The following is a 20637-nucleotide window of genomic DNA, read 5'->3' as shown; positions in this document are numbered from 1 at the left end:
CGGGTGGGGCCCACCGCGCACCTCTCACCCGGGACCCCCAAACTGGGACCGGCACCCCCCGCTCTGTTTCCACTCGAGACCCCCCAACACCCCCAGAGCCGCGGGACGGCGTCTCAGCTCCATCTTTATTGGGGCAGAGCAGCGGGGTGGGCGTGGGGGGGGAACCGGAGATGGGGAGGGGTCCATGGGGGTCCATGGGAAACCCCCCCTCAGCTGGTGCGGATCTGGTAATCTGCAAGACAGAGACAGGAGGTGAGCTGGGGGGGCCAGGGCTGGGGGTCCCGGGGGGATTTGGGGGTCTCAGGGGGTATTTGGGGGTCCCAGGGGGTTTGGGGGTCCCGGGAGGATTTGGGGGTCCCGGGGGTCCCGACTCACCCCCGCTCTGGGTGATGTAGCGCACCCAGGGCAGCGCCTGGTACCCGCTCTTCTCGATGATCTTCATGTACCGCACCTGGGGGGGCACCTGGGGAGTCACCCCCACCCCAAAAAGCCTCCCCGGAGCCCCCCACCCTCTCCCTACATCCCCCAGGATCCCCTCCTGGAGACCCCAGACCCCCGGACCCCGCCTGTCCCACCCCCAAACCTCCCAGGCTCCCTCCCAGGGACCCCAAACCCCACGGAGACCCCACTGCCCTCCCAGCTCCTGTCCCCTAAACCCCCCGGGACCCCTCCGGAGCCCCCCGGGACCCCTCGGGAGCCCCCCGGGGCACCTGGATGCCCGAGACGGTGAAGTAGGGGATCTCGAAGCGCACGGCGATGGGCGGCCGCCCCTCCTCCTCCTCCTTCTCCACGCTGGGCAGCCCGAAGTGAGCCCGCATCAGGTGCTCCTTCCCCCCCTGCCGCCCCACAGAGCCGCTGGGGACCCCCAGAGCCACCCCCGAACCGGGGGGGACACGGGGATGGGGACAGCCCGGGATGGGGACAGGGAGAGGGGGAGAGGCTGGAATAGGGGCTGGGGGACAGGGGGGACATCCAGGACAGGGACTGGGGGACAGGGGGGACACCCTGGGACAGTGGGGACACCCCAAGACAGGGATTGGGGGACATGGGGGACACCCTGGGACAGTGGGGACACCCCAGGCCAGGAGCTGGGGGATCCCTGGGATGGGGGGACAGGAGTTGGGGGACAGGCGTGACACCCCGGGATTGGGGCACAGGGGGGACCCCAGGCCAGGATTTCGGGGACAGTGGGGACACCCCGGGGCAGGATTTGGGGCACAGTGGGGACACCCCGGGGCAGGATTTGGGGCACAGGGGACACCCCGGGCCAGGATTTGGGGCACAGCGGGGACACCCCGGGGCGGGATTTGGGGCACAGTGGGGACACCCCGGGGCGGGATTTGGGGCACAGGGGGTACCCCAGGCCAGGATTTGGGGCACAGTGGGGACACCCCAGGCCAGGATTTGGGGCACAGTGGGGACACCCTGGGGCGGGATTTGGGGCACAGTGGGGACATCCCGGGGTGGGATTTGGGGGACAGTGGGGACACCCCAGGCCAGGATTTGGGGGACAGTGGGGACACCCCAGGCCGGGATTTGGGGCACAGTGGGGACCCCAGGCCAGGATTTGGGGCACACTGGGGACACCCCAGGCCAGGATTTGGGGCACAGTGGGGACACCCCAGGGCAGGATTTGGGGCACAGCGGGGACACCCCGGGGCGGGATTTGGGGCACAGTGGGGACACCCCAGGGCAGGATTTGGGGCACAGTGGGGACACCCCGGGCCGGGATTTGGGGGACAGCGGGGACACCCCAGGCCGGGATTTGGGGCACAGTGGGGACACCCCGGGGCGGGCCGCTCACGGGGAAGGATTTGATGCTCCAGATGACCACGTTCCTCTCGGGCAGGTACCGGGCCGACCCCACCGTGGTCTTGAACTTGGGCGAGTCGGCGTCGCTGGGCACCGGCACCGAGATCTCCACGCCGTTGGCCACCGACTGCTTCTTGAACTGGCCCTTGGCCTGTGGGGACACACGGGGGGTGACAGGGGCCGGGGGGGGGCCCTGAGGGGCGGGGGGGACACCCGGGCTCACCTTGACCATGATCTCCACGCGGCTGTGCGAGAACTTCTCGATGATGGACTCGATCCAGATGAGCGGCTTCACCTGGGGAGGGCACGGGGTCACCCCTGGAGTCACCTGGGGGTCCCCAGGTGTCCCCGTCACCCCAGGAGGGGTCTCCAGGTGTCCCCCCAGGTGTCCCCATCACCCCAGGAGGGGTCTCCAGGTGTCCCCCCAGGTGTCCCCATCACCCCAGGAGGGGTCCTTGCCACAGGGACAGAGGTGCTGGACACACGGACAGGGGTCACAACCTCACAAGCCCATGGGGAAGGGTCCCAGCCCCTCAGAGTGTGGCCCTGAACCCCCAGACTGGATTTGCAGCCCCCAGACTGGATCTGCAGCCCTATATGGGGGTCCCAGCCCCCCCAGACTGGGCTTGCAGCCCCCAGGCAGGGGTCCCAGCCCCACAGGTACTCCCAGGTGGGGGTCCCAGCCCCACAGGTGCTCCCAGGTGGGGGTCCCAGCCCCACAGGTGCCCCCGCCGGGGGTCCCAGCCCCACAGGAGCCCCCCTGACCTGGGTGTGCAGGCGGTAGGACATGAGCTCGAAGTCGCCGTCGGGGGGGATGAAGGAGATGGTGCGGTCGTTGTCGAAGCGGGACAGACGGACGCACTGGTGGAACTTCACGTCCTCCAGCTCCACCGATTTGTTCTTGCCCCCTGGGATGGAGCAGGGGGCTCAGGAGGGGCTCAGGAGGGGCTCAGGAGGGGCTCAGGAGGGTCGGGGCTGAGCCCCCCAGCCCAGCCCGGCACTCACGGCCCGTCAGCTCGAAGAGGACGCGGTCGTTGAGGCCCAGGCGCAGCTCCGGCATCCCCGAGAGGAAAACCTTGAGCTTGATGGTGCCCACGACCTCGCTGAGCACCACGCTGCCGCTGGCGCTCACCTGCGGGCACAGCACGGCCTGCTGGGAGCCGGCACCGCCTCTGGCCCGGGCATCAGCCCCGCGCTCGCCCCTGTGCGCGTGACCGGCCCTGGCGCCATCGCCTTCCGCGTGGCCGGCACGTCCTGCCCCGGTACCCAGCACGTCCTGCCCCAAAAACCCAGCACATCCTGCCCCAAAAACCCAACACATCCTGCCCCAAAAACCCAACACATCCTGCCCCGGTGCCCAGCACGTCCTGCCCCAAAAACCCAACACGTCCTGCCCCAAAAACCCAGCACATCCTGCCCCAAAAACCCAACACATCCTGCCCCAAAAACCCAACACGTCCTGCCCCAAAAACCCAGCACATCCTGCCCCAAAAACCCAGCACGTCCTGCCCCAAAAACCCAACACATCCTGCCCCGGTACCCAGCACATCCTGCCCCAAAAACCCAACACATCCTGCCCCAAAAACCCAACACATCCTGCCCCAAAAACCCAACACGTCCTGCCCCAAAAACCCAGCACATCCTGCCCCAAAAACCCAGCACGTCCTGCCCCAAAAACCCAACACATCCTGCCCCGGTACCCAGCACATCCTGCCCCAAAAACCCAACACATCCTGCCCCAAAAACCCAACACATCCTGTCCCAAAAACCCAACACGTCCTGCCCCAGTGCCCAGCACGTCCTGCCCCAAAAACCCAACACGTCCTGCCCCAAAAACCCAGCACATCCTGCCCCAAAAACCCAGCACGTCCTGCCCCAAAAACCCAACACATCCTGCCCCGGTACCCAGCACGTCCTGCCCCAAAAACCCAACACGTCCTGCCCCAAAAACCCAACACATCCTGCCCCAGTGCCCAGCACGTCCTGCCCCGGTACCCAGCACGTCCTGCCCCAAAAACCCAACACATCCTGCCCCAAAAACCCAACACATCCTGCCCCAAAAACCCAACACATCCTGCCCCAAAAACCCAACACATCCTGCCCCAAAAACCCAACACATCCTGCCCCAAAAACCCAGCACGTCCTGCCCCAAAAACCCAACACATCCTGCCCCAGTGCCCAGCACGTCCTGCCCCGGTACCCAGCACGTCCTGCCCCAAAAACCCAACACATCCTGCCCCAAAAACCCAGCACGTCCTGCCCCAAAAACCCAACACATCCTGCCCCGGTACCCAGCACGTCCTGCCCCAAAAACCCAACACATCCTGCCCCAAAAACCCAACACGTCCTGCCCCAAAAACCCAACACGTCCTGCCCCAAAAACCCAACACGTCCTGCCCCAAAAACCCAGCACGTCCTGCCCCAGTGCCCAGCACGTCCTGCCCCGGTACCCAGCACGTCCTGCCCCGGTACCCAGCACGTCCTGCCCCAAAAACCCAACACATCCTGCCCCAAAAACCCAACACGTCCTGCCCCAAAAACCCAACACGTCCTGCCCCAGTGCCCAGCACGTCCTGCCCCAAAAACCCAACACATCCTGCCCCGGTACCCAGCACGTCCTGCCCCAAAAACCCAACACATCCTGCCCCAAAAACCCAACACGTCCTGCCCCAAAAACCCAACACGTCCTGCCCCAGTGCCCAGCACGTCCTGCCCCAAAAACCCAACACATCCTGCCCCAGTGCCCAGCACGTCCTGCCCCAGTGCCCAGCACGTCCTGCCCCAAAAACCCAACACATCCTGTCCCAAAAACCCAACACATCCTGCCCCAAAAACCCAACACATCCCACGCCAATACCCAACACATCCTGCCCCAGTGCCCAGCACATCCCGCCCCAATCCTCAGCACATCCCAATCCTCAGCACATCCCAGTCCTCATCCCCATCCAACCCCAATCCTCATTCCTACCTCAATCCTCACCCCAATCCCTCTGTCTTTCCTACCCCAATCCCAATCCCCATCCCCATCCCAATCTTCATCCCTTTCCCACCCCAATCCCCATCCCTATCCCACCCCAATATCCATCCCCTTCCCACTCCAATCCTCTTTCCCACCCCAATCCCCATCCCTATCCCACCCCAATCCCCATCTCCTTTCCTCCCCAGTCCTGCTCCCTTTTCCCCCCAGTCCTCATCCCCTTCCCACCCCAGTCCCCGTTCCTACCCCAATCCCCATCACATCCCACCCCAACCCCATCTCTACCCAACCCCAATCCCCTTTCCCACCCCGGTCTCTCTCCTTGTCCCCCCATGTCCCCCATGCCCCTCATGTCCCCCCATGCCCCCCGTGCCCCCTGACCAGCAGGTTGACGGCCTCGATGACGTCGATGAACACCTCGTTCTTCTTGTAGCGCAGCCCCTCGGAGCGCCAGGACACGGCGTTGGTCACCGTGGTGGGCACCCGCGACTTGCCCGTCTCCAGCTTGTTCCCCTCCTGGGTGATGTACCTGGGGAGGGGTCAGGGGTGGCAGGGGGCTCTGCAGGGGGGTCCCGCTGCCCCCCCAGACCCCTCCTCATCCTCACTCCTGCAGGATCTTGCTGTCCGTGGTCTGCGGGAAGCCAAAGTCCATCAGCTCGTCCAGCAGCTCGTAGACGATGACAAAGTTGTCGCGGATGCTCTCCTCCTCCAGCTCCTTGAAATACTCACAGAACACCTGGGGGGGGACGGGGGGACACCCCCAGCGCCTCTGTCAAACCCCCCCACCCTGAATTAGGGTGGGCCTCACCCCCCTGAGACCCCCGACTCACCTCCACCACCTTGTAGAGGAAGGAGAAGACCAAGGAGGCGTTGCCGTTCTTCTTGGTGGTGGCCACCACTGCGGGCGTTAAGGAAAAAGCGGGGAGGGGGCGGCACCGGAGGGGTCCCCGGGGCTGGGTGGGGGTCCCGGGGGGGATTTGGGGAGGGGTCCCCCCGAAGGATACGGTAGAGGTTGGCGTGTTTGATCCACAGGAAGTGCACGGGGCCGTGGGCGAGCACGGGCGTGAGCGTCCCCTCCTCCTCGCGCTGCAGCAGGGCCCCCATGAAGTGCTCGATGTCCCCCAGCCCCACGTCCCCTTTGTAGCTGCGGCTGATCAGGGGCTGGGGGGGGGCGATGGATGGGTTAGAAATGGGGACACCCCCTCCCCAAAACCGCTCACCCCAAACCTCGGGGTCACGGGGTCACCGCCGTGACCTTGGGTGACCCTCAAGGACACTCGGGTGTCCCCCACCCCGGTGACCCCGGCAGGGTTTGGGAGGGTCGGGGGGGGGGTCACACATGGATCACCCCCCAACCCCTCCCCTCCCCAAATCCTGGGGGTCACGGGGTCACCGCCGTGACCTTGGGTGACCCTCGGGGACAGAGGGGACGCTCGGGTGTGCCCCGGGCGGGTTTGGGGCGCGGGCGGGGGTCTCACCTTGCCCTTGAGGTCCAGGATGAAGAGGGCGGAGGCGGCCATGGCGCCCGCGCGGCACCGTCACCTCCGGCACCGTCACCTGCCCAGGTGAGCGGCTGCGCCCAGGGCCGCGCGGGGCCTTAAAGGGGACGGCCCAGCCCCGCTCCCCCCCCCGCGGGGCGGGGGTCCCACCCCGGTGCTCGGGGGGACCCCCGGGCTCGGCCACTCCATGGGGGCTTCGGCCACCCCCAGCCCGACCCCACAGGTTTGGGGTGGGGGGCGTGGGTGGGACCCTGAGACGGTTCAAAGGGGGGGGTGGGTTTGGGACCCCTGGATGTGCCCCACCCTGGGGAGGGGTCCCTGCACCCCCAAATTCTCCCTCTTGGGGGGGTCTCCGCAGCCCCTGACTCTGGTATTCCCCACCCTGGGGGTCCCTGCACCCCCAGACCCCCTGTGCCCCCCATGAGGGGTCTCCACCCCCCCCAACCATCAGATTCCCCACTCTGGGGGTCCCCGCACCCCCAGACCCCCGGAGCCCCCACGGCGGGGTCGCATTGAACCCCCAAAGGTGCCCCCAAGCCCCTCTGGGAGGTCCCCGCACCCCCAGACCCCTCCGGGGGTCTCTGTACCCCAACATCTCCCACTCTGCGCGGCCCCCCGAGCCCCCAGACCCCGCTCGGGGGGTCCCTGCACCCCCAGACCCCCCCTCCGCATCCTCCGGTACCGCCGAGCCCCGGGCGGGGCGGGACGGCCCCGGGCCCGGCCCCGAGGGCGGATCGGTGCTGAGGGCCGGGCCCGGAGCCGCCCCGCCCGCCCGCAGCCACAGCCCGGGGGCACCGGGGGCTCCGGGGGTACCGGGGGAGCCGCCGCCATGGACCGGCCCGCGGGCAGGAGGGACCCGAACGGCGATTACGGTACCGAGCATCCCCCCGCCCCTCCCGGGGCTGCCCCGAACGGCGATTGCGGTACCGAGCATCCCCCCGCCCCTCCCGGGGCTGCCCCGAACCCCCGGCTCTGGGACCCCCGGCTCTGGGACCCCCGGGTTTGGGACCCCTGAGTTTGGGACCCCCGGGTTTGAGACCCCCAGGTTTGGGACCCCCGGCTCTGGGACCCCCGGGTTTGAGACCTCCAGGTTTGGGACCCCCGGCTCTGGGAAATCCCAGATTTTGGGCACTCAGGGTTTTGGAGACCCCCGGCTCGGGACCCCTCGGGTTTGGGGACCCGCGGGTGTGAAAAAGCCCAGATTTGGGGATCCAGAGGGGCTTTAGACCCTTCAGGCTTGGGGATCCCTGTGGTTTTGGGGGCTTGAGACCCCCCCAAGTTTGAGGACACGCAGATTCAGGGATCCCCGTGTTTGGGACCCCCGTGTTTGGGACCCCCGTGTTGGGGACCCCCGTGTTTGGGACCCCCGTGTTTGGGACTCCCGCGTTGGGACCCCCGTGTTTGGGACCCCCGAAGGAGGAGGCGGCAGGGACGGGCAGGGGAGCCCCGCACGGTTTGGGGGCGCAGCCGGGGCGGCTCCGGGGGGCTCGGGGGTCCCGGTGGGGGCCGGGGGTGTCCCCGGTGCCCGCTCCGGCACCGGCGGGAGGGGGGGACGCGTTGGCAGCCCCGGGACCCCTCCCCGCGGGCTCGGAGCCCCCGGGCCGGGCGGGACCGGCCGCGTCCCCCCCGTTATTCCCGGGCGGGGGCTCCCCCCGGGCCGGCCTTTGTTCGCTGTGCGCGGGGGGGCCCCCGCAGCCCTGACATCACCGGCGGCCTATGGGCGCCGGGATCCCGCCGCTGCCGCCACCGCCGCCGCCGCCGCTGCCGGTGATTGATCGACCCGAACAGAACCGGGGCGGGGACGGCGCCGGCACCGCCCGCCTGCCCTTTCCCGGCACGAACCGGGCATTGCCCGCCCGTTCCCAGCCTCTGCGCTGGGCTCGGCGGGGCCGCCCGGTAGCGGTACCGGGGCTCCGCGGTTTCTCCTGGGGCCGGAATCCCCCGGGTTCCCTCCGCTGCCACAGCCCGTTCCCCCCGTTGCCACCCGGTGCAGGAGCCGGTGCCCCCCGGTTCCGGGGTCGGTTTCCCCCGGTTCTCCCCGGTGCCGGTGCCCGCTGTCCCCGATTCCCCCCGACTCCCCCCGGTTCTCCCCGGTGCCGGTGCCCGCTGTCCCCGGTTCCCCCCGGTTCTCCCCGGTGCCCCCCGGTGCCGGTGCCCGCTGTCTCCGGTTCTCCCCGTTCCCCCCGGTGCCGGTGCCCGCTGTCCCCGGTTCCCCCCGGTTCCCCCCGGTTCCCCCGGTGCCCCGCGCAGCCGGCGCTCTCCGGGGCGGGGTTTGGGCCACGTCCGTGCCCCGGAGGGCGGATTTTGGGGTGGCCCTGACGGAGGCGGGGTCGCCTGAGCCCGGCCCAGCCCAGCCCGGCCCGGCCCAGCCCAGCCCAGCCCGGACGGGAACGGGAGCGGGAGCGGCGGCGGGTCCGGGGCTCGGGGCGCTCGCCGGGATGGGGGGACACGGGGACAACTACTACGGCAAACACGGTACCGGGGGCTCGGGGGCACCTCTGGGGCTTCAAAGCGCGGCCGGGGCTCGGGGGAGGCTTTGGGGGGGCTCGCCCGGGCTCGGGGGGCTCCGTGCGCGGTTCCCGGCGGGTCGGGGGCACCGCCCGCTGCGGGTCGGGGCCGGTTTTGGGGCTCCAGCGCGGTTTGGGGGCGCCTTTGGGGGTTTCCTGCGGTCGGTTTGGCGCGGAAGGGGTCAAAGGGCCGCGGGGAAAGGCGGAAAACAAACCCGAAATGGGCGGAAAACGGCGCTGGAAGAGGCGAAGCAAAGCGAAAGCAAAAGCGGCCGCGCCCCGCACGGAGAGAGGGGGGGCCCGCGGATTTTGGGGGGCTGGGGAGGGTTTGGAGGGGGGGCTCGGGTTTTGGGGCGTTTGGGGCCGCCCTGCCCGGCGGCCGCAGAACCGGCCCGACGGCCGGGACAGACCGGGACAAACCGGGACAAACCGGGACAGACCGGGACAAACCGGCTCCGGCGGTTCTGGGGCGGCGCCGGGGCCGTCCCGGGATCGCTGCCGGTTCTGGTTCTTCGGGGCGCTTTGCAGAGAGGAGATCCCACCCCCCCCCCTCCCCAAATATCCCAAACCAAACGCGCTCCCGGCACCAGAAATGCTTTTTGGGGTGACCCCCCCCCCAAAAACAACCCCACATTTCCCTGTCTCGGGGCTGCTGCGACCCCCCCAAAATCCACCCTCAACCCCCGGCCCCCCCCGCCCCGCGCCGCTCCCACGCTGGCTCCGTTCCCACCCTAAAAATAAAAGCGGAGCGGCGGCGGCGGCGCCGCGGGGGCTGCGGCGGGGCCGGGGCTGCCCCGGGGCTCGGCGGGACCCCCGGTGCCCCCCGGGCCCGCTCTGCCGCCGGTGCTCTGTGGAGTTCGGGGTTTCCGCGGGAGTTCGGGGCCTCTTTGCGGCGGCTCGGGGGCGTTCCTGGGCAGAGCCACCTGTGGGAAAACGAGTTCTCTTCGCAGGGAGTCGTTGTTTCCCAGCTCGGGAAGCGGATCCGCGGATGTTTTCCTGCTTTTGCTGATCCCGGGGGGTTTTTTTGGGAAGCGTTTGGCTCCTCGGCTGTGGGGCGAGGAGGATGAGGAGTGCCTTCCTCCCGCCCCTGCCATCCCTCACTGCCGTGCCTGTTGTTCCTGTTCTTCCCCACAGGAACGCCACAGAAATACGACCCGACTTTCAAAGGTCCCATTTATGACAGGTGAGGAGAGCCCCAGAGGTCCCCAAGTCCAGGGTCCTCAAGTCCAGGGTCCCAAAGTCCAGGGTCCAGTATCCCAAAATCCAGGGTCCCCAGTCCCAGTGTCCCCAATCCCAGTATCCATCCCCAATCCCAGTGTCCCCAATCCCATTGTCCCCAGTCCCAGTGTCCCCAATCCCATTGTCCCCAGTCCCAGTGTCCCCAGTCCCAGAGTCCCCAATCCCAGTGTCCGTCCCCAGTCCCAGTGTCCCCAATCCCAATGTCTGTCCCTAATCCCATTGTCCCCAGTCCCAGTGTCCCCAATCCCAGTGTCCGTCCCCAATCCCAGTGTCCCCAATCCCAGTGTCTGTCCCCAGTCCCAGTGTCCCCAATCCCAGTGTCCCCAATCCCAGTGTCTGTCCCCAGTCCCAGTGTCCCCAATCCCAGTGTCCCCAGTCCCAGTGTCCCCAGTCCCAGTGTCTGTCCCCAATCCCAGTGTCCCCAATCCCAGTGTCTGTCCCCAGTCCCAGTGTCCCCAATCCCAGTGTCTGTCCCCAATCCCAGTGTCCCCAATCCCAATGTCTGTCCCCAATCCCATTGTCCCCAGTCCCAGTGTCCCCAGTCCCAGTGTCTGTCCCCAGTCCCAGTGTCCCCAATCCCAGTGTCTGTCCCCAATCCCAGTGTCCCCAATCCCAATGTCTGTCCCCAATCCCATTGTCCCCAGTCCCAGTGTCCCCAGTCCCAGTGTCTGTCCCCAATCCCAGTGTCCCCAATCCCAATGTCTGTCCCCAATCCCCTTGTCCCCAATCCCAGTGTCCCCAGTCCCAGTGTCCGTCCCCAGTCCCAGTGTCCCCAGTCCCAGAGTCCCCAGTGTCCCCACCCTGGCTGTCCCCGCTGCAGGGGCTGCACTGACATCATCTGCTGCGTCCTGCTGGTCGTGGCCATCGTGGGCTACGTCGTGGTCGGCGTCGTGGGTACGTCCTGGGGGTCTCTGGGGTCTGGGGGCTGCGGGGGGGGGTGACCACGGCCTCACTGTCCTGCGCCCCCCAGCCTGGACCCACGGGGACCCCCGCAAGGTGCTCCACCCCACGGACAGCCGCGGGCAGTTCTGCGGGCAGCAGGGGACCCCCAACGAGTGAGTGCCGAGAGACCCCGAATTCCTTCGGGGCGGGGGGGGGAGCGTGGCGGGGGGGTTTCCCCAAACCTGGGCGGTTTTTTTGGTTTGTTTTGCAGGAAAAAACCTTTCCTTTTTTACTTTGACATCGTCAAGTGCGCGAGCCCGCTGGTGCTGCTGGAGTTCCAGTGCCCGACCACGCAGGTACGGCCCCGGCCCCCTCGGGGACCCCCCGACAGTTCCCCCCCCGCCCAAGCTCTGCGGGGCCTGAGCCCCCTCCCCGTGTCCCCCTGCCCTGCAGATCTGCGTCAGCAAATGCCCAGACCGGTACCTGACGTACCTGACGGCCTCTGGGAACGCCGCCTCGCTGGAGTATTACCGGAATTTCTGCACCCCCGAGTACAAGGGCTCGCAGAAGGTGTGGGGTTCTGGGGTTCTGGGGTTCTGGGGTGGGTGTTCCTGCGCTGTGGGGCGATTCCTGCCCCAGGTGCTGATGTCCGGCTCGCTGTCCCCCTGCCAGGCCGCCCTCAATGTGCTGAAGGACAAGGAGTGTCCGGCCATGCTCATTCCCAGCACCCCACGTACGTCCGTAATTAGCGAGGAGCTCATTAACGACTCGCTGGGATTTTTCCAGAGGCTGCTTGGGGGGTTCTGTGGGGGTTTGGGGTTCCCGTTTTCCCCAGCTGAGCTGCCCCCTCTGTCCCACCAGTGGCACGGAGATGCTTCCCGGCCATCCAGGCCAAGAAGGGCGTCATCATGGTGGGCAACAAGACGACCTACGAGGACGGCTGGGGGAACCACAGGAACGTCACCGAGCTGCTGGAAGGGGCCAAGTGAGTCCCGGGCCCCTCGTTAAGGAGCTGCTTCGTTAGCGCTGCTTCGCCTAATCGAGGTGTTTGCCAGGAATCCTGCACCAGAATCCCACGGTGGGAGCGGGGGTGGCAGAGGAGGCAGAGCGCGGACGGCTCCGGGGAATTTGCTGTGCAGAATCGTTGAATTTCCGTGGTTTTGGGGTCCCCCCCGGGCTCCCCCTCCATCGGCGTTTCCCGTGTCCTCGCAGGAAGGCCAACGTGGTGCTGGAGACCCGGCAGCTGGCCATGAAGATCTTCGAGGATTACACGGTGTCCTGGTACTGGATCATCATGTGAGCACGGGGGCCGTTTCCAGTATTTCACAATTCCCCCATGAGATTTCCACGGAGCAGTGGCGCCTCTCCTGCCCGTCCCCGCCGTGGTTCTGGCGCCTGGGGGACGCCGGGGCGCACCGGGAGGGTGGTGACACGTGCCTGCCGGCCTTCCTCCCGCAGAGGCCTCGTCATTGCCATGGCGGCCAGCCTCATCTTCATCGTCCTGCTGCGCTTCCTGGCCGGGATCATGGTGTGGGTGATGATCGTGATGGTGATCCTGGTGCTGGGATACGGTGAGCGGGGGGCTGGGAGCCTCTCCCTGGCTTTTCCCCGTTCTCCTTTCCCCCATTTCCAGCGGGGTTTGCCCTGCAGGATTTCACACGCCGGGTGTCTCCTCCCTCCCTGGCCGGTGTCTCCGGCTCCGCCTCTCTCAATTTTCCGCTTTTTGCCGCAGGAATCTTCCACTGTTACATGGAATACGCCAAGTTAAAAGGGGAAGCGGGGTCAGATGTGTCCCTGACAGACCTGGGCTTCCAGACTGACCTCCGTGTCTACCTGCACCTGCGGCAGACGTGGCTGGCGTTCCGTAAGCGTCCAGGAGTTGGGGATTGGGATGGGACCCTACGGGGCACGGGAAGGGGGGGTCACAGCGGGTTTTTGGGCTGTAACCACGAGAAAGAGGGACTTTGCTGGGTGTTCCCGGGAGGAGATTTCGGCGGGGGAAGGTGAAGGTGGCCCTGACGCTCCCTTCCCCTGCCCAGTGATCATCCTGTGCGTGCTGGAGCTGGTGATCGTCCTGCTGCTCATCTTCCTGCGCAAGAGGATCCTCATCGCCATCGCGCTCATCAAGGAGGCCAGCAGGTCTGGCTGTCCCTGTCCCCAGGGCCGCTGGCGCCCATCGCTCCGGGGTTTAACTGGGGTTTAACTGGGGTTTAACCGGGGTTTAACTGGGGTTTAACCAGGGTTTAACCAGGGTTTAACCAGGGTTTAACCGGGGTTTAACCATCTTCTCACAGGGCCATTGGCCACGTCATGTCGTCGCTGCTGTTCCCCTTGTGCACCTTCTTCTTGCTGTGCCTCTGCATCGCCTACTGGGCCAGCACTGCTGTGTATCCTTTCCTCTTCCTCACCCTCTTCCTCACCCTCTTCCTCATCCTCTTCCTGTTCCCTGCATCCCCGTTCCCACAAGTCCAGTGTCTCCCCGAGCACGGAGCAGGATCTGATGGCGCATCCACCTCAGATCTCTGAGGTTTAACCCAAAACAAACCCCGGGGTGGAAGAGCAGCAGCGGGACCTCGGGGAGAGCCAAGCGGAGCCTGGTTTGGATTCGGGGCTGGGTTTGGAAAACGACCTTTCCTTGACGGTGACCCGCAGCTTCCTGTCCACCTCCAACGAGGCTGTTTACAAGGTGTTCAACGAGTCCGCGTGCCCCTTCTCTGGGCAGACCTGCAAGCCCGAGGTGAGCGCCTCAGGAAGCCCGGAACCTCTCAGAGCTGAGACCACGGGGGTCGCCCTGTGTTGACCAGCAGCGTCCCGTGTCCTCTGCAGACCTTCAACGCCAGCAACGTCACCAAGCTGTGCCCCGATGCCCAGTGCCTCTTCGCGTTCTACGGCGGCGAGACCGCCTACCACAAGTACCTCATCGTGCTGCAGTTCTTCAACGTCTTCATGTTCTTCTGGCTCGCCAACTTCGTCATCGCGCTGGGCCAGGTGACGCTGGCGGGCGCCTTCGCCTCCTACTACTGGGCCTTCAAGAAGCCCGACGACATGCCGGCCTTCCCGCTCTTCTCCGCCTTCGGCCGCGCGCTCCGGTGCGTCCGCGTGTCGCCGTGAGGGCGGCCAGCAGCTCTGCCTGCGAGGCTGTGCCTCTGTAACCAGGGTGGTGCATCCCTAGGTACCACACCGGCTCGCTGGCCTTCGGCTCGCTGGTCCTGGCCATCGTGCAGGTCATCAGGGTGGTCCTGGAGTACCTGGACCACCGGCTGAAAGGTACCAGGGCTGGCAATGGGGAGAGGAGCGGGGCTGGCCTGTGCTGGGAGGGTGGGGTGGGATGAGCTGCAGGGCCCCTTCCAACCCCAAACCGTTCCATGGTGCTGTGAGGTGTTTGCTGGAGACAAGGGGCTTGGCCAGCCCGCCCTGGTGCCAGGGAATTCATTCTATGCCGTGCCACCATTCCTTGGGAAACATCAACAGCGAGTGGGAAGAGCGGTCTGGGCCTCACGCTGGGTGCCCAGGGGGCTGAGAACAGGGCTTGGGTGGGGATCCTGTGGCAGCAAGGTCGCACCAGGGACCTTGGCGTGGCTGCGGGGAGATCCGAGCCCTCTGGCTCTGGTGCTGACCCCTCTCCCTGCGCCCCACAGCCGCCGAGAACAAGTTTGCCAAGTTCCTCCTGAGCTGCCTCAAGTGCTGCTTCTGGTGCCTGGAGAAATTCATCAAGTTCCTCAACAGGAACGCCTACATCATGGTGAGAGTCGCCCTAAACCAACTCCCTCCAAGGAGCTGCCGCGGGCCTGCTCGGAGATTTCCCTGGGAACTGTGTCTCCTGATGCTGCGGGGACACAGAGGTTTGAGGCGTTTTTCAGCTTTTTGGCTGAAAAATCTTGACCTCAGCCACATCCCCTTGGCTTTGGGGAGGACCTTCTGCGGGTGGGGCTATTCAGCTCTGGGTCTCTGCGATGCCTGACCCCGCAGCGGATGAGAAAGCCCGTGCGGGGTGGGATTTGCACCCTCCCCTGGTTGGTGGACTCAGTGCAGCCCCGTTTCTCCCTCCTCTGCGGCGGGTTTTTCCCGCCCCCAGATCGCCATCTACGGCACCAACTTCTGCACCTCGGCCCGGAACGCGTTCTTCCTGCTGATGAGGAACATCATCAGGTGAGATCTGGGGGGATCACCCCACACCGTTTGCCGCACGCGCCTCGGCTGCTTCTGTGGGAGCTTGGAGCGGGGAGCACATGCAGAGGCTCGTCCCTCTTTTGTGTGCAGGGTGGCTGTGCTAGATAAAGTCACGGATTTCCTCTTCTTCCTCGGGAAGCTCCTCATCGTGGGAAGCGTGGGTAAGTGCTGGGTTCTGGAAGTTTCCCCTCGAGGCATCCAGCTGCTGTCGCTGGTTGTGCTCCACTCCAATCACCCCTCCCATGAAGCTGGGGTGATTTTCCTTTCCGCCTTGCCCACCCTTGTCCATCCCTTTGCTCTCCCAGGAATCCTCGCCTTCTTCTTCTTCACCCAGCGGATAAAGCTGGTCCAGGACACGGCGCCGCCGCTCAATTACTACTGGGTCCCGATTCTGGTGAGCTGCCCTTTCTCTTTGGGGTGACTCCAGGAGGAGAGGACAGCGATGCCCCACACACACCAGGCCCTCCCCGCGGCCCGTGCCTCAAGGGGCTCCTTTGTTGGAGGTGTTTTCCCGGCCCCTGGCGCAATGGGCCCTTTGTTGGTGGCGGTTGGCGCCGCGCCCGGCCTGCGCTGCCCGCTTTGGCCTCCATCCAGCGGTGGCTGAGGCCTTTTGTCCCCACTCGGGCTGCTCCGAACAGTCCTGCCCTGTTTTCACTTCTCCTCCTTCCTCTGGGGAATGTGGGATTCAGCACTTTCCTCCTCCTCCTCCGGCTGCTGCTGCTCCTGGAGGGGATTCCAGGCTCTCTGTGGCATCAGCGTGTGCTGTCTCTTGCAGACGGTGATCGTGGGCTCCTACCTCATTGCCCACGGCTTCTTCAGCGTGTACGGCATGTGCGTGGACACCCTCTTCCTCTGCTTCTGTGAGTATCAGCAAAAACCCCCTCTCCCATCAGGCTCAGTCCAGTTTGGGGCTTTGCTCCTGGTCCCGGGATCCCTCCGTGTGGTTTTCTCCTGCTTTTTCCTCTCCTGACTCCTCACCTGCGTTCTCACCCGCTCTCCCCTGCCTGCTCCAGCAGAGACCCCAGCCTGTCCATGGGCTCCTGCATCTCTCCCTCTGTTTTGGTGCTTTGGGCTCGGTGGAATTAACTACAGCTAACCTCGATTTCCCTTTTTTTCCTCCCTCTTTCCCTTCTTTTCCACCCCTCCCGCGTCTCTGGTCACACGTTCTCCATCCTCCACCTCCGCCCTGTCTCTCCCTGGCTCCTCCACTGCTTTTCGCACTCTCCCCCTTCACGGCCGCTTCTTCCTGGGGCTGGAAAAGGCGAAGATCTGGAGAGAAACGATGGATCTCCGGAGAGGCCTTACTACATGTCCCCCGAGCTCAGCGAGATCCTGCTGAAGGGGCACCTAGAACCTTCCAAAAGCGCCGATAGCCAAGGCTAGGCTGCCGCGGGACCCTCCCGGCCCCCTGGCCCCAGCAGCGACTCCCGCGGCGTCACTGTTGTCCCCTGGAAGTCCTTCAAGGGGTGGCGGGTGCCGACCCTCAGCGCCCAGTGGTGTCCGTCCAATCTACCTTCCTGCCCAAAAGTTCCGCGTTCCCGCGCCGACAGAACCCACCCGGAGCCCGGTTCGGGGGCTCCCGGTAGCGCCCGCGGCGGTGCCTGGAGATCCTCGTGGTCCTGAGGCAGAGCTCCTCGTGGTCCTGAGGCAGAGCTCCTCGTTCCCGCAGGAGGGGTCCAGCACGGAGGGACGGGGCTTGGCGGGATGGGCCGGGCGGGTTCCGCCACCCCAGACCGATCTCTGGGTGTTTCCTCTGCCTCTGCTTCAGCCGAGAGCGGCGGAACTTCTTCTTCGCCCTTTCCTCACCCCCTTTTCCTTGTGGTTTTCTCACCCTTTTCCTCACCCCCGTCTCTATGCAAACCGTGGAGTTTTGAAGGATTCCGGGCGAGGTTGCAGAGCTTTTGCTGCTTTAGCCCAGCTTGTCCCTGCCCACTGCCCCAGCCATCGCAGGAGCTGTCACTGGTGGCCATTGGAACTTGGTGGCCACGGGGACTTGGAGGGTTTCACTCCAGCCATGGAGGGGGGTTTGAGATTTCTCCTCCAGAAAGCCCAGAAATGATCAAGATTTAAAAAAAACCAGCTCTCGTGGCTCAGCCACAGCTCCCAGGACAAAGCCCTGGCATTGATGCTCCCATTTCCATCCCAGAAGGATCCAAATCCCTCTCAAAACATCCCCTGGGCTTTGTGAGCCCGCAGCTTTGTGGCTTTGTTTGGTTTTGGGGTGTTGTTTTTCCACGGCTGGGATTTTCCAGCCTCGTTGGGAATCGCTTTGCATTGGCTCCAGAGCTGCTGGGAAGACTTACGGGATCCCTCCTGCCCTTGGCTCGGTTCAACTTTTCCCCCCCTCGAGAAACAAAACCCCCAAATTTCCTCTTTCTTCTCAACCTCTGCGGGCCATTCCCAGATTTGTTGTGTCAGAGAGAGAGAGAGAGAGAGAAAAACCCCTGGCGACCCAGGATGAGCCCAGAGGCTTTGTTTAACCTGGGAGTCGTTGCCAGAGGATCCCAGGAGCCTCCAGCACACCAACCCCACGCCTGCCCCCCGCCGTGGGGCCGGGGGGTCTCTCTTTGCAGTGGAAGACCTGGAGCGCAACGACGGCTCGGCGGAAAAGCCCTACTTCATGTCCCAGGACCTGAGGAAGCTGCTCAAGAAGACCAACAAGGCCCAGCCCGAGGCCTAGGGCGCCCGGCGCCGCCTGTCCCACGTGGGATTCGCCTCCGTGGACCTTGGACCACCCCTGGCGGGCGTGGGTGGACGGGTGAAACGCGGATTTTTGATGACTCGGCCTTAAATCCTCGCGCGGGTAAACGATGACGAGCTTGGCGCCGCTAACGGGACGCAGGGCTCCCCCTGTGCCAGTGCCACTCCTGGGGTAAAACCCCCCAATTTCTGGGGAGGGGGGTCAGCCACTCCAGAGTGAGTTCAATCGTGTTTGATCTGCTTTTGGTCCCAGTGAACCCTTCTGGAGTCAGCCTGGGGGGGATCTGGTGGTGCAGGAACGAGCCGGGAGGTTCAGGCAGCTCCTCGGGGGGTGTTCTCCTTGTGGCCCCCCCCCCCCCCAAAAATATTGAATTATGGTTGTGCATTCCTGCCTGGAGAGCTGGGACGGGCTGGAATCACTTCCCATCCCTTGCTGCCCTTTGTTGACACCCCAGGGCCCTGCTCTGGGCCCTAATTAATGAATTCTTTTAGGAATAAGCTAATTATTGCTTCTGTAGCCAGCGTGAAGGGTGAGGGTGGTGGGGAACGAGGGGGCCACGAGCAGAATTTGGGGCTCGAGGCTCTGTCCAGCTCTTGCACCTGCAGCTTCCACAGATTCCCCCCCAAAACATGCATCTGGTCCCCCAAACTTGTCACTTTAGGGCAAACCCTTCCCCAGCTTCCCAAATGCTTCACCTGCGTGAGGGGTTTTGGGGAGGGGGTGTGGATGGACCCGGGGAGGGGGTTTTGGTTTCATTCCAGGTGATTTTAGCAAAGCCAGTGGCAGCCAACAACACCTGCCTCCAGCCAGGAGGGGGGGAAAAAGGGATTTTTTTTTTTCTTGGTGTGGAAAAGGGGTCAATTAACTCTAAAATGTAATTAACTCGAAACTGAAGTGTAACAGAATTAACCCTCAGACCCTGTGCAGCCACACGAGCAGAGCCACCACCAGCAGTTGGGCTTTTTTAGGGCTCATTTGTTTAAAAAAAGGACTTCAAACAAATGCTCTGAGGCTTTGGGGGACACAATTCCCAGCTCCCAGAGGCTGGGGGGGGTCCCAAATTTCCCCCCTCCAGTGCTCACCTGGCTCCAGGAATTTGGTGCTGAGGGATCCCTTTGGCTTCATTTTATCCCAATTCCCTGCCACCTTCGGGTTTTGTATCGTCCGGGGGGGGGATGTTTGTATGGAATTACCCAATCCTTTGGGGGCTTTTGTATATTTTGCTTTTCCAGGATGGTTTCGGTTCCGGTTATTTGGAGCTTTTCCAGTGAATTTTTGGGGGCGCGTTTTAGTTTCTCTGATGCCTCCGGGCAGAGCTTCCCTGTCTCTTAATTTCTCTTGATTTTTCTTTTTAAAATTCCCTAAGTTTTCCCCTTTTTCCCCTCGTTTTTTAGTGCAGCTGATCAGTGGACTCCAGAGGAGTGGAAGGGAAAATTGAAGCCCAAAAAATGAAGGAAAATGTAAAACTAGAAAGGGGAAGGGAAAGACAGAAAAATGAAGGGAAAGGTAAAAACAAAGCTAAAAAAAGTAACAGTAAAGCTCAACAGAAATTATCAAATGAAGCTAAAAAGAGGCAAATCCTCCCTGTTTGGGACGAGTGGGAATAATTCAGGGAATAATCACCGGACCTTGTTCCACTTACAGCCATTCCAGCACATGTCCTGCAGCTCCTGATGCTCATTCTGGATTAATTCAGTTTTTTCCGCTCCCTGTGCAGGTTTCAGGGTGGATTTGGTTTTATTTCTGCTCAGAATGTTCGTGCTGGGGGCAAATTCTCTCTCACTCCTCGATTTTCAGCTGTTTTCCTCCCAAATCCTGACCCTTTGGGTGTGGGAACCCTGTGGGAAGCAGATGAGGAGTGGCAGGAACTGGGTTTATTTGCTTAAAAAGGCAAAAACCAGCAGGAATTTGGAAGGCTGGGAGGGAAAGCGGTGAAGGAGAGAAGAAATTTGGAAAAATGTGTTCCTGGGGAAGCCGGGCTGGCTCGGCTGCCTCCCAGCAGCACGGGATTTGAGGAGAATTATGGATTTTTATTCCCAATAAACCCAAGTGGCTTTTTAGAGGTGATGGGAGCAGTGAGGGAAATATTCCTGTAAATTGGGAAATTTACAGGAATATTTCTGAGGTTTTTTTTTTTTTGGAAAACTCAGAGCGAGGGCGGCCGTCTGGGGGGAATTCGGTGTCCAGAAAAGCTTCACTCCAAGGCTGGGTTCCTGCTTCCAGGCAAAGCTCCACGTTCAAGGCATTAAACGATGGAATTTAGGAATAATGGCGCTTTTTCCCCCTGTCTAGAAATGTGGCTTCTGTCCCTACAAACCCGATTGTTCTGCGGGAAAGGAAAACCAACCCTGAATCCTAAGCAATGCTAAACCTGCAGGGCTGATTGTTTTACAGGAAAATGCTCATTTTTCACGCGTTTTTGAGGCATTAAGGGTGCTGTGACACTCCGGAGTCTCTGCGTGGTTCCGTCAGCGTCGCGACCAACAATAAAAAAGTGCCTGTTTGGACCTCGTTCTGTTGTGTGGTGTCACGGGGCTCTAACGCCTCAGGGCTGACACCAATTCTGCCACGTTTCACCCCAAAATGGCCATTTCAGCATTTGTTCAGCCGATTTCAGAGTGGGGAGGGGGGTCACTGATTTTGGGGAGTTTTGGCTGAATCTGAGTAATTTTCCAACAATCCCTGAGCTGCAGGATCTCCAAGAGGGGATTTTAAAGAGCAAAGTGTTTGTTCAGACAACTATTTAATGTTGTTTTCCCTGGTCATCAAAAGCAGAAAGTGTTTTTGTGGTCAAGTGCCTCCAAAAAGGCATCTTTGATTGCCTTTTGAGGTTGTTCCCCTCAAAAATTC

The 20637-nt window shown here is 63.4% G+C and overlaps 2 protein-coding genes across 5 annotated transcripts; one reads left to right on the top strand and one right to left on the bottom strand.

Moving 5' to 3' along the window:
* Nucleotides 1-120: 120 nt before the first annotated feature.
* On the bottom strand, nucleotides 121-6381 carry AP1M2 (adaptor related protein complex 1 subunit mu 2). The gene is made up of 12 exons (XM_066570449.1): nucleotides 6268-6381; nucleotides 5794-5950; nucleotides 5620-5687; nucleotides 5395-5525; nucleotides 5171-5318; nucleotides 2818-2944; nucleotides 2578-2720; nucleotides 2036-2107; nucleotides 1805-1963; nucleotides 711-836; nucleotides 376-451; nucleotides 121-232 (listed from the first exon to the last, which is right to left on the bottom strand). The coding sequence occupies exons 1-12, from the start codon at nucleotides 6307-6309 to the stop codon at nucleotides 210-212; spliced, it is 1272 nt and encodes a 423-aa protein (XP_066426546.1). The 5' UTR covers nucleotides 6310-6381; the 3' UTR covers nucleotides 121-209.
* Nucleotides 6382-7084: 703 nt separating this feature from the next.
* Nucleotides 7085-20294, top strand: SLC44A2 (solute carrier family 44 member 2 (CTL2 blood group)). 4 transcript variants are annotated; one of them, XM_066570380.1, is made up of 22 exons: nucleotides 7085-7160; nucleotides 9930-9978; nucleotides 10855-10928; nucleotides 11005-11089; nucleotides 11188-11272; nucleotides 11370-11486; nucleotides 11589-11649; nucleotides 11778-11901; nucleotides 12129-12212; nucleotides 12375-12487; nucleotides 12649-12780; nucleotides 12956-13055; nucleotides 13211-13303; nucleotides 13569-13653; nucleotides 13743-14005; nucleotides 14089-14183; nucleotides 14555-14658; nucleotides 14992-15065; nucleotides 15177-15247; nucleotides 15392-15480; nucleotides 15862-15946; nucleotides 17660-20294. In XM_066570380.1, the coding sequence occupies exons 1-22, from the start codon at nucleotides 7118-7120 to the stop codon at nucleotides 17764-17766; spliced, it is 2133 nt and encodes a 710-aa protein (XP_066426477.1). In that variant the 5' UTR covers nucleotides 7085-7117; the 3' UTR covers nucleotides 17767-20294. The 4 variants fall into 4 exon arrangements, with proteins under 4 accessions (XP_066426477.1, XP_066426475.1, XP_066426476.1 ...); XM_066570378.1 differs by lacking the exon at nucleotides 17660-20294 and adding an exon at nucleotides 16348-17151; XM_066570379.1 differs by lacking the exons at nucleotides 7085-7160; nucleotides 17660-20294 and adding exons at nucleotides 8675-8763; nucleotides 16348-17151.
* Nucleotides 20295-20637: the final 343 nt, after the last annotated feature.

Source organism: Molothrus aeneus, unplaced genomic scaffold, assembly GCF_037042795.1.
Source record: "Molothrus aeneus isolate 106 unplaced genomic scaffold, BPBGC_Maene_1.0 scaffold_30, whole genome shotgun sequence".
In the NCBI taxonomy this organism is placed as follows: domain Eukaryota; kingdom Metazoa; phylum Chordata; class Aves; order Passeriformes; family Icteridae; genus Molothrus; species Molothrus aeneus.
This window is presented reverse-complemented; position numbering and strand designations above follow the sequence as displayed.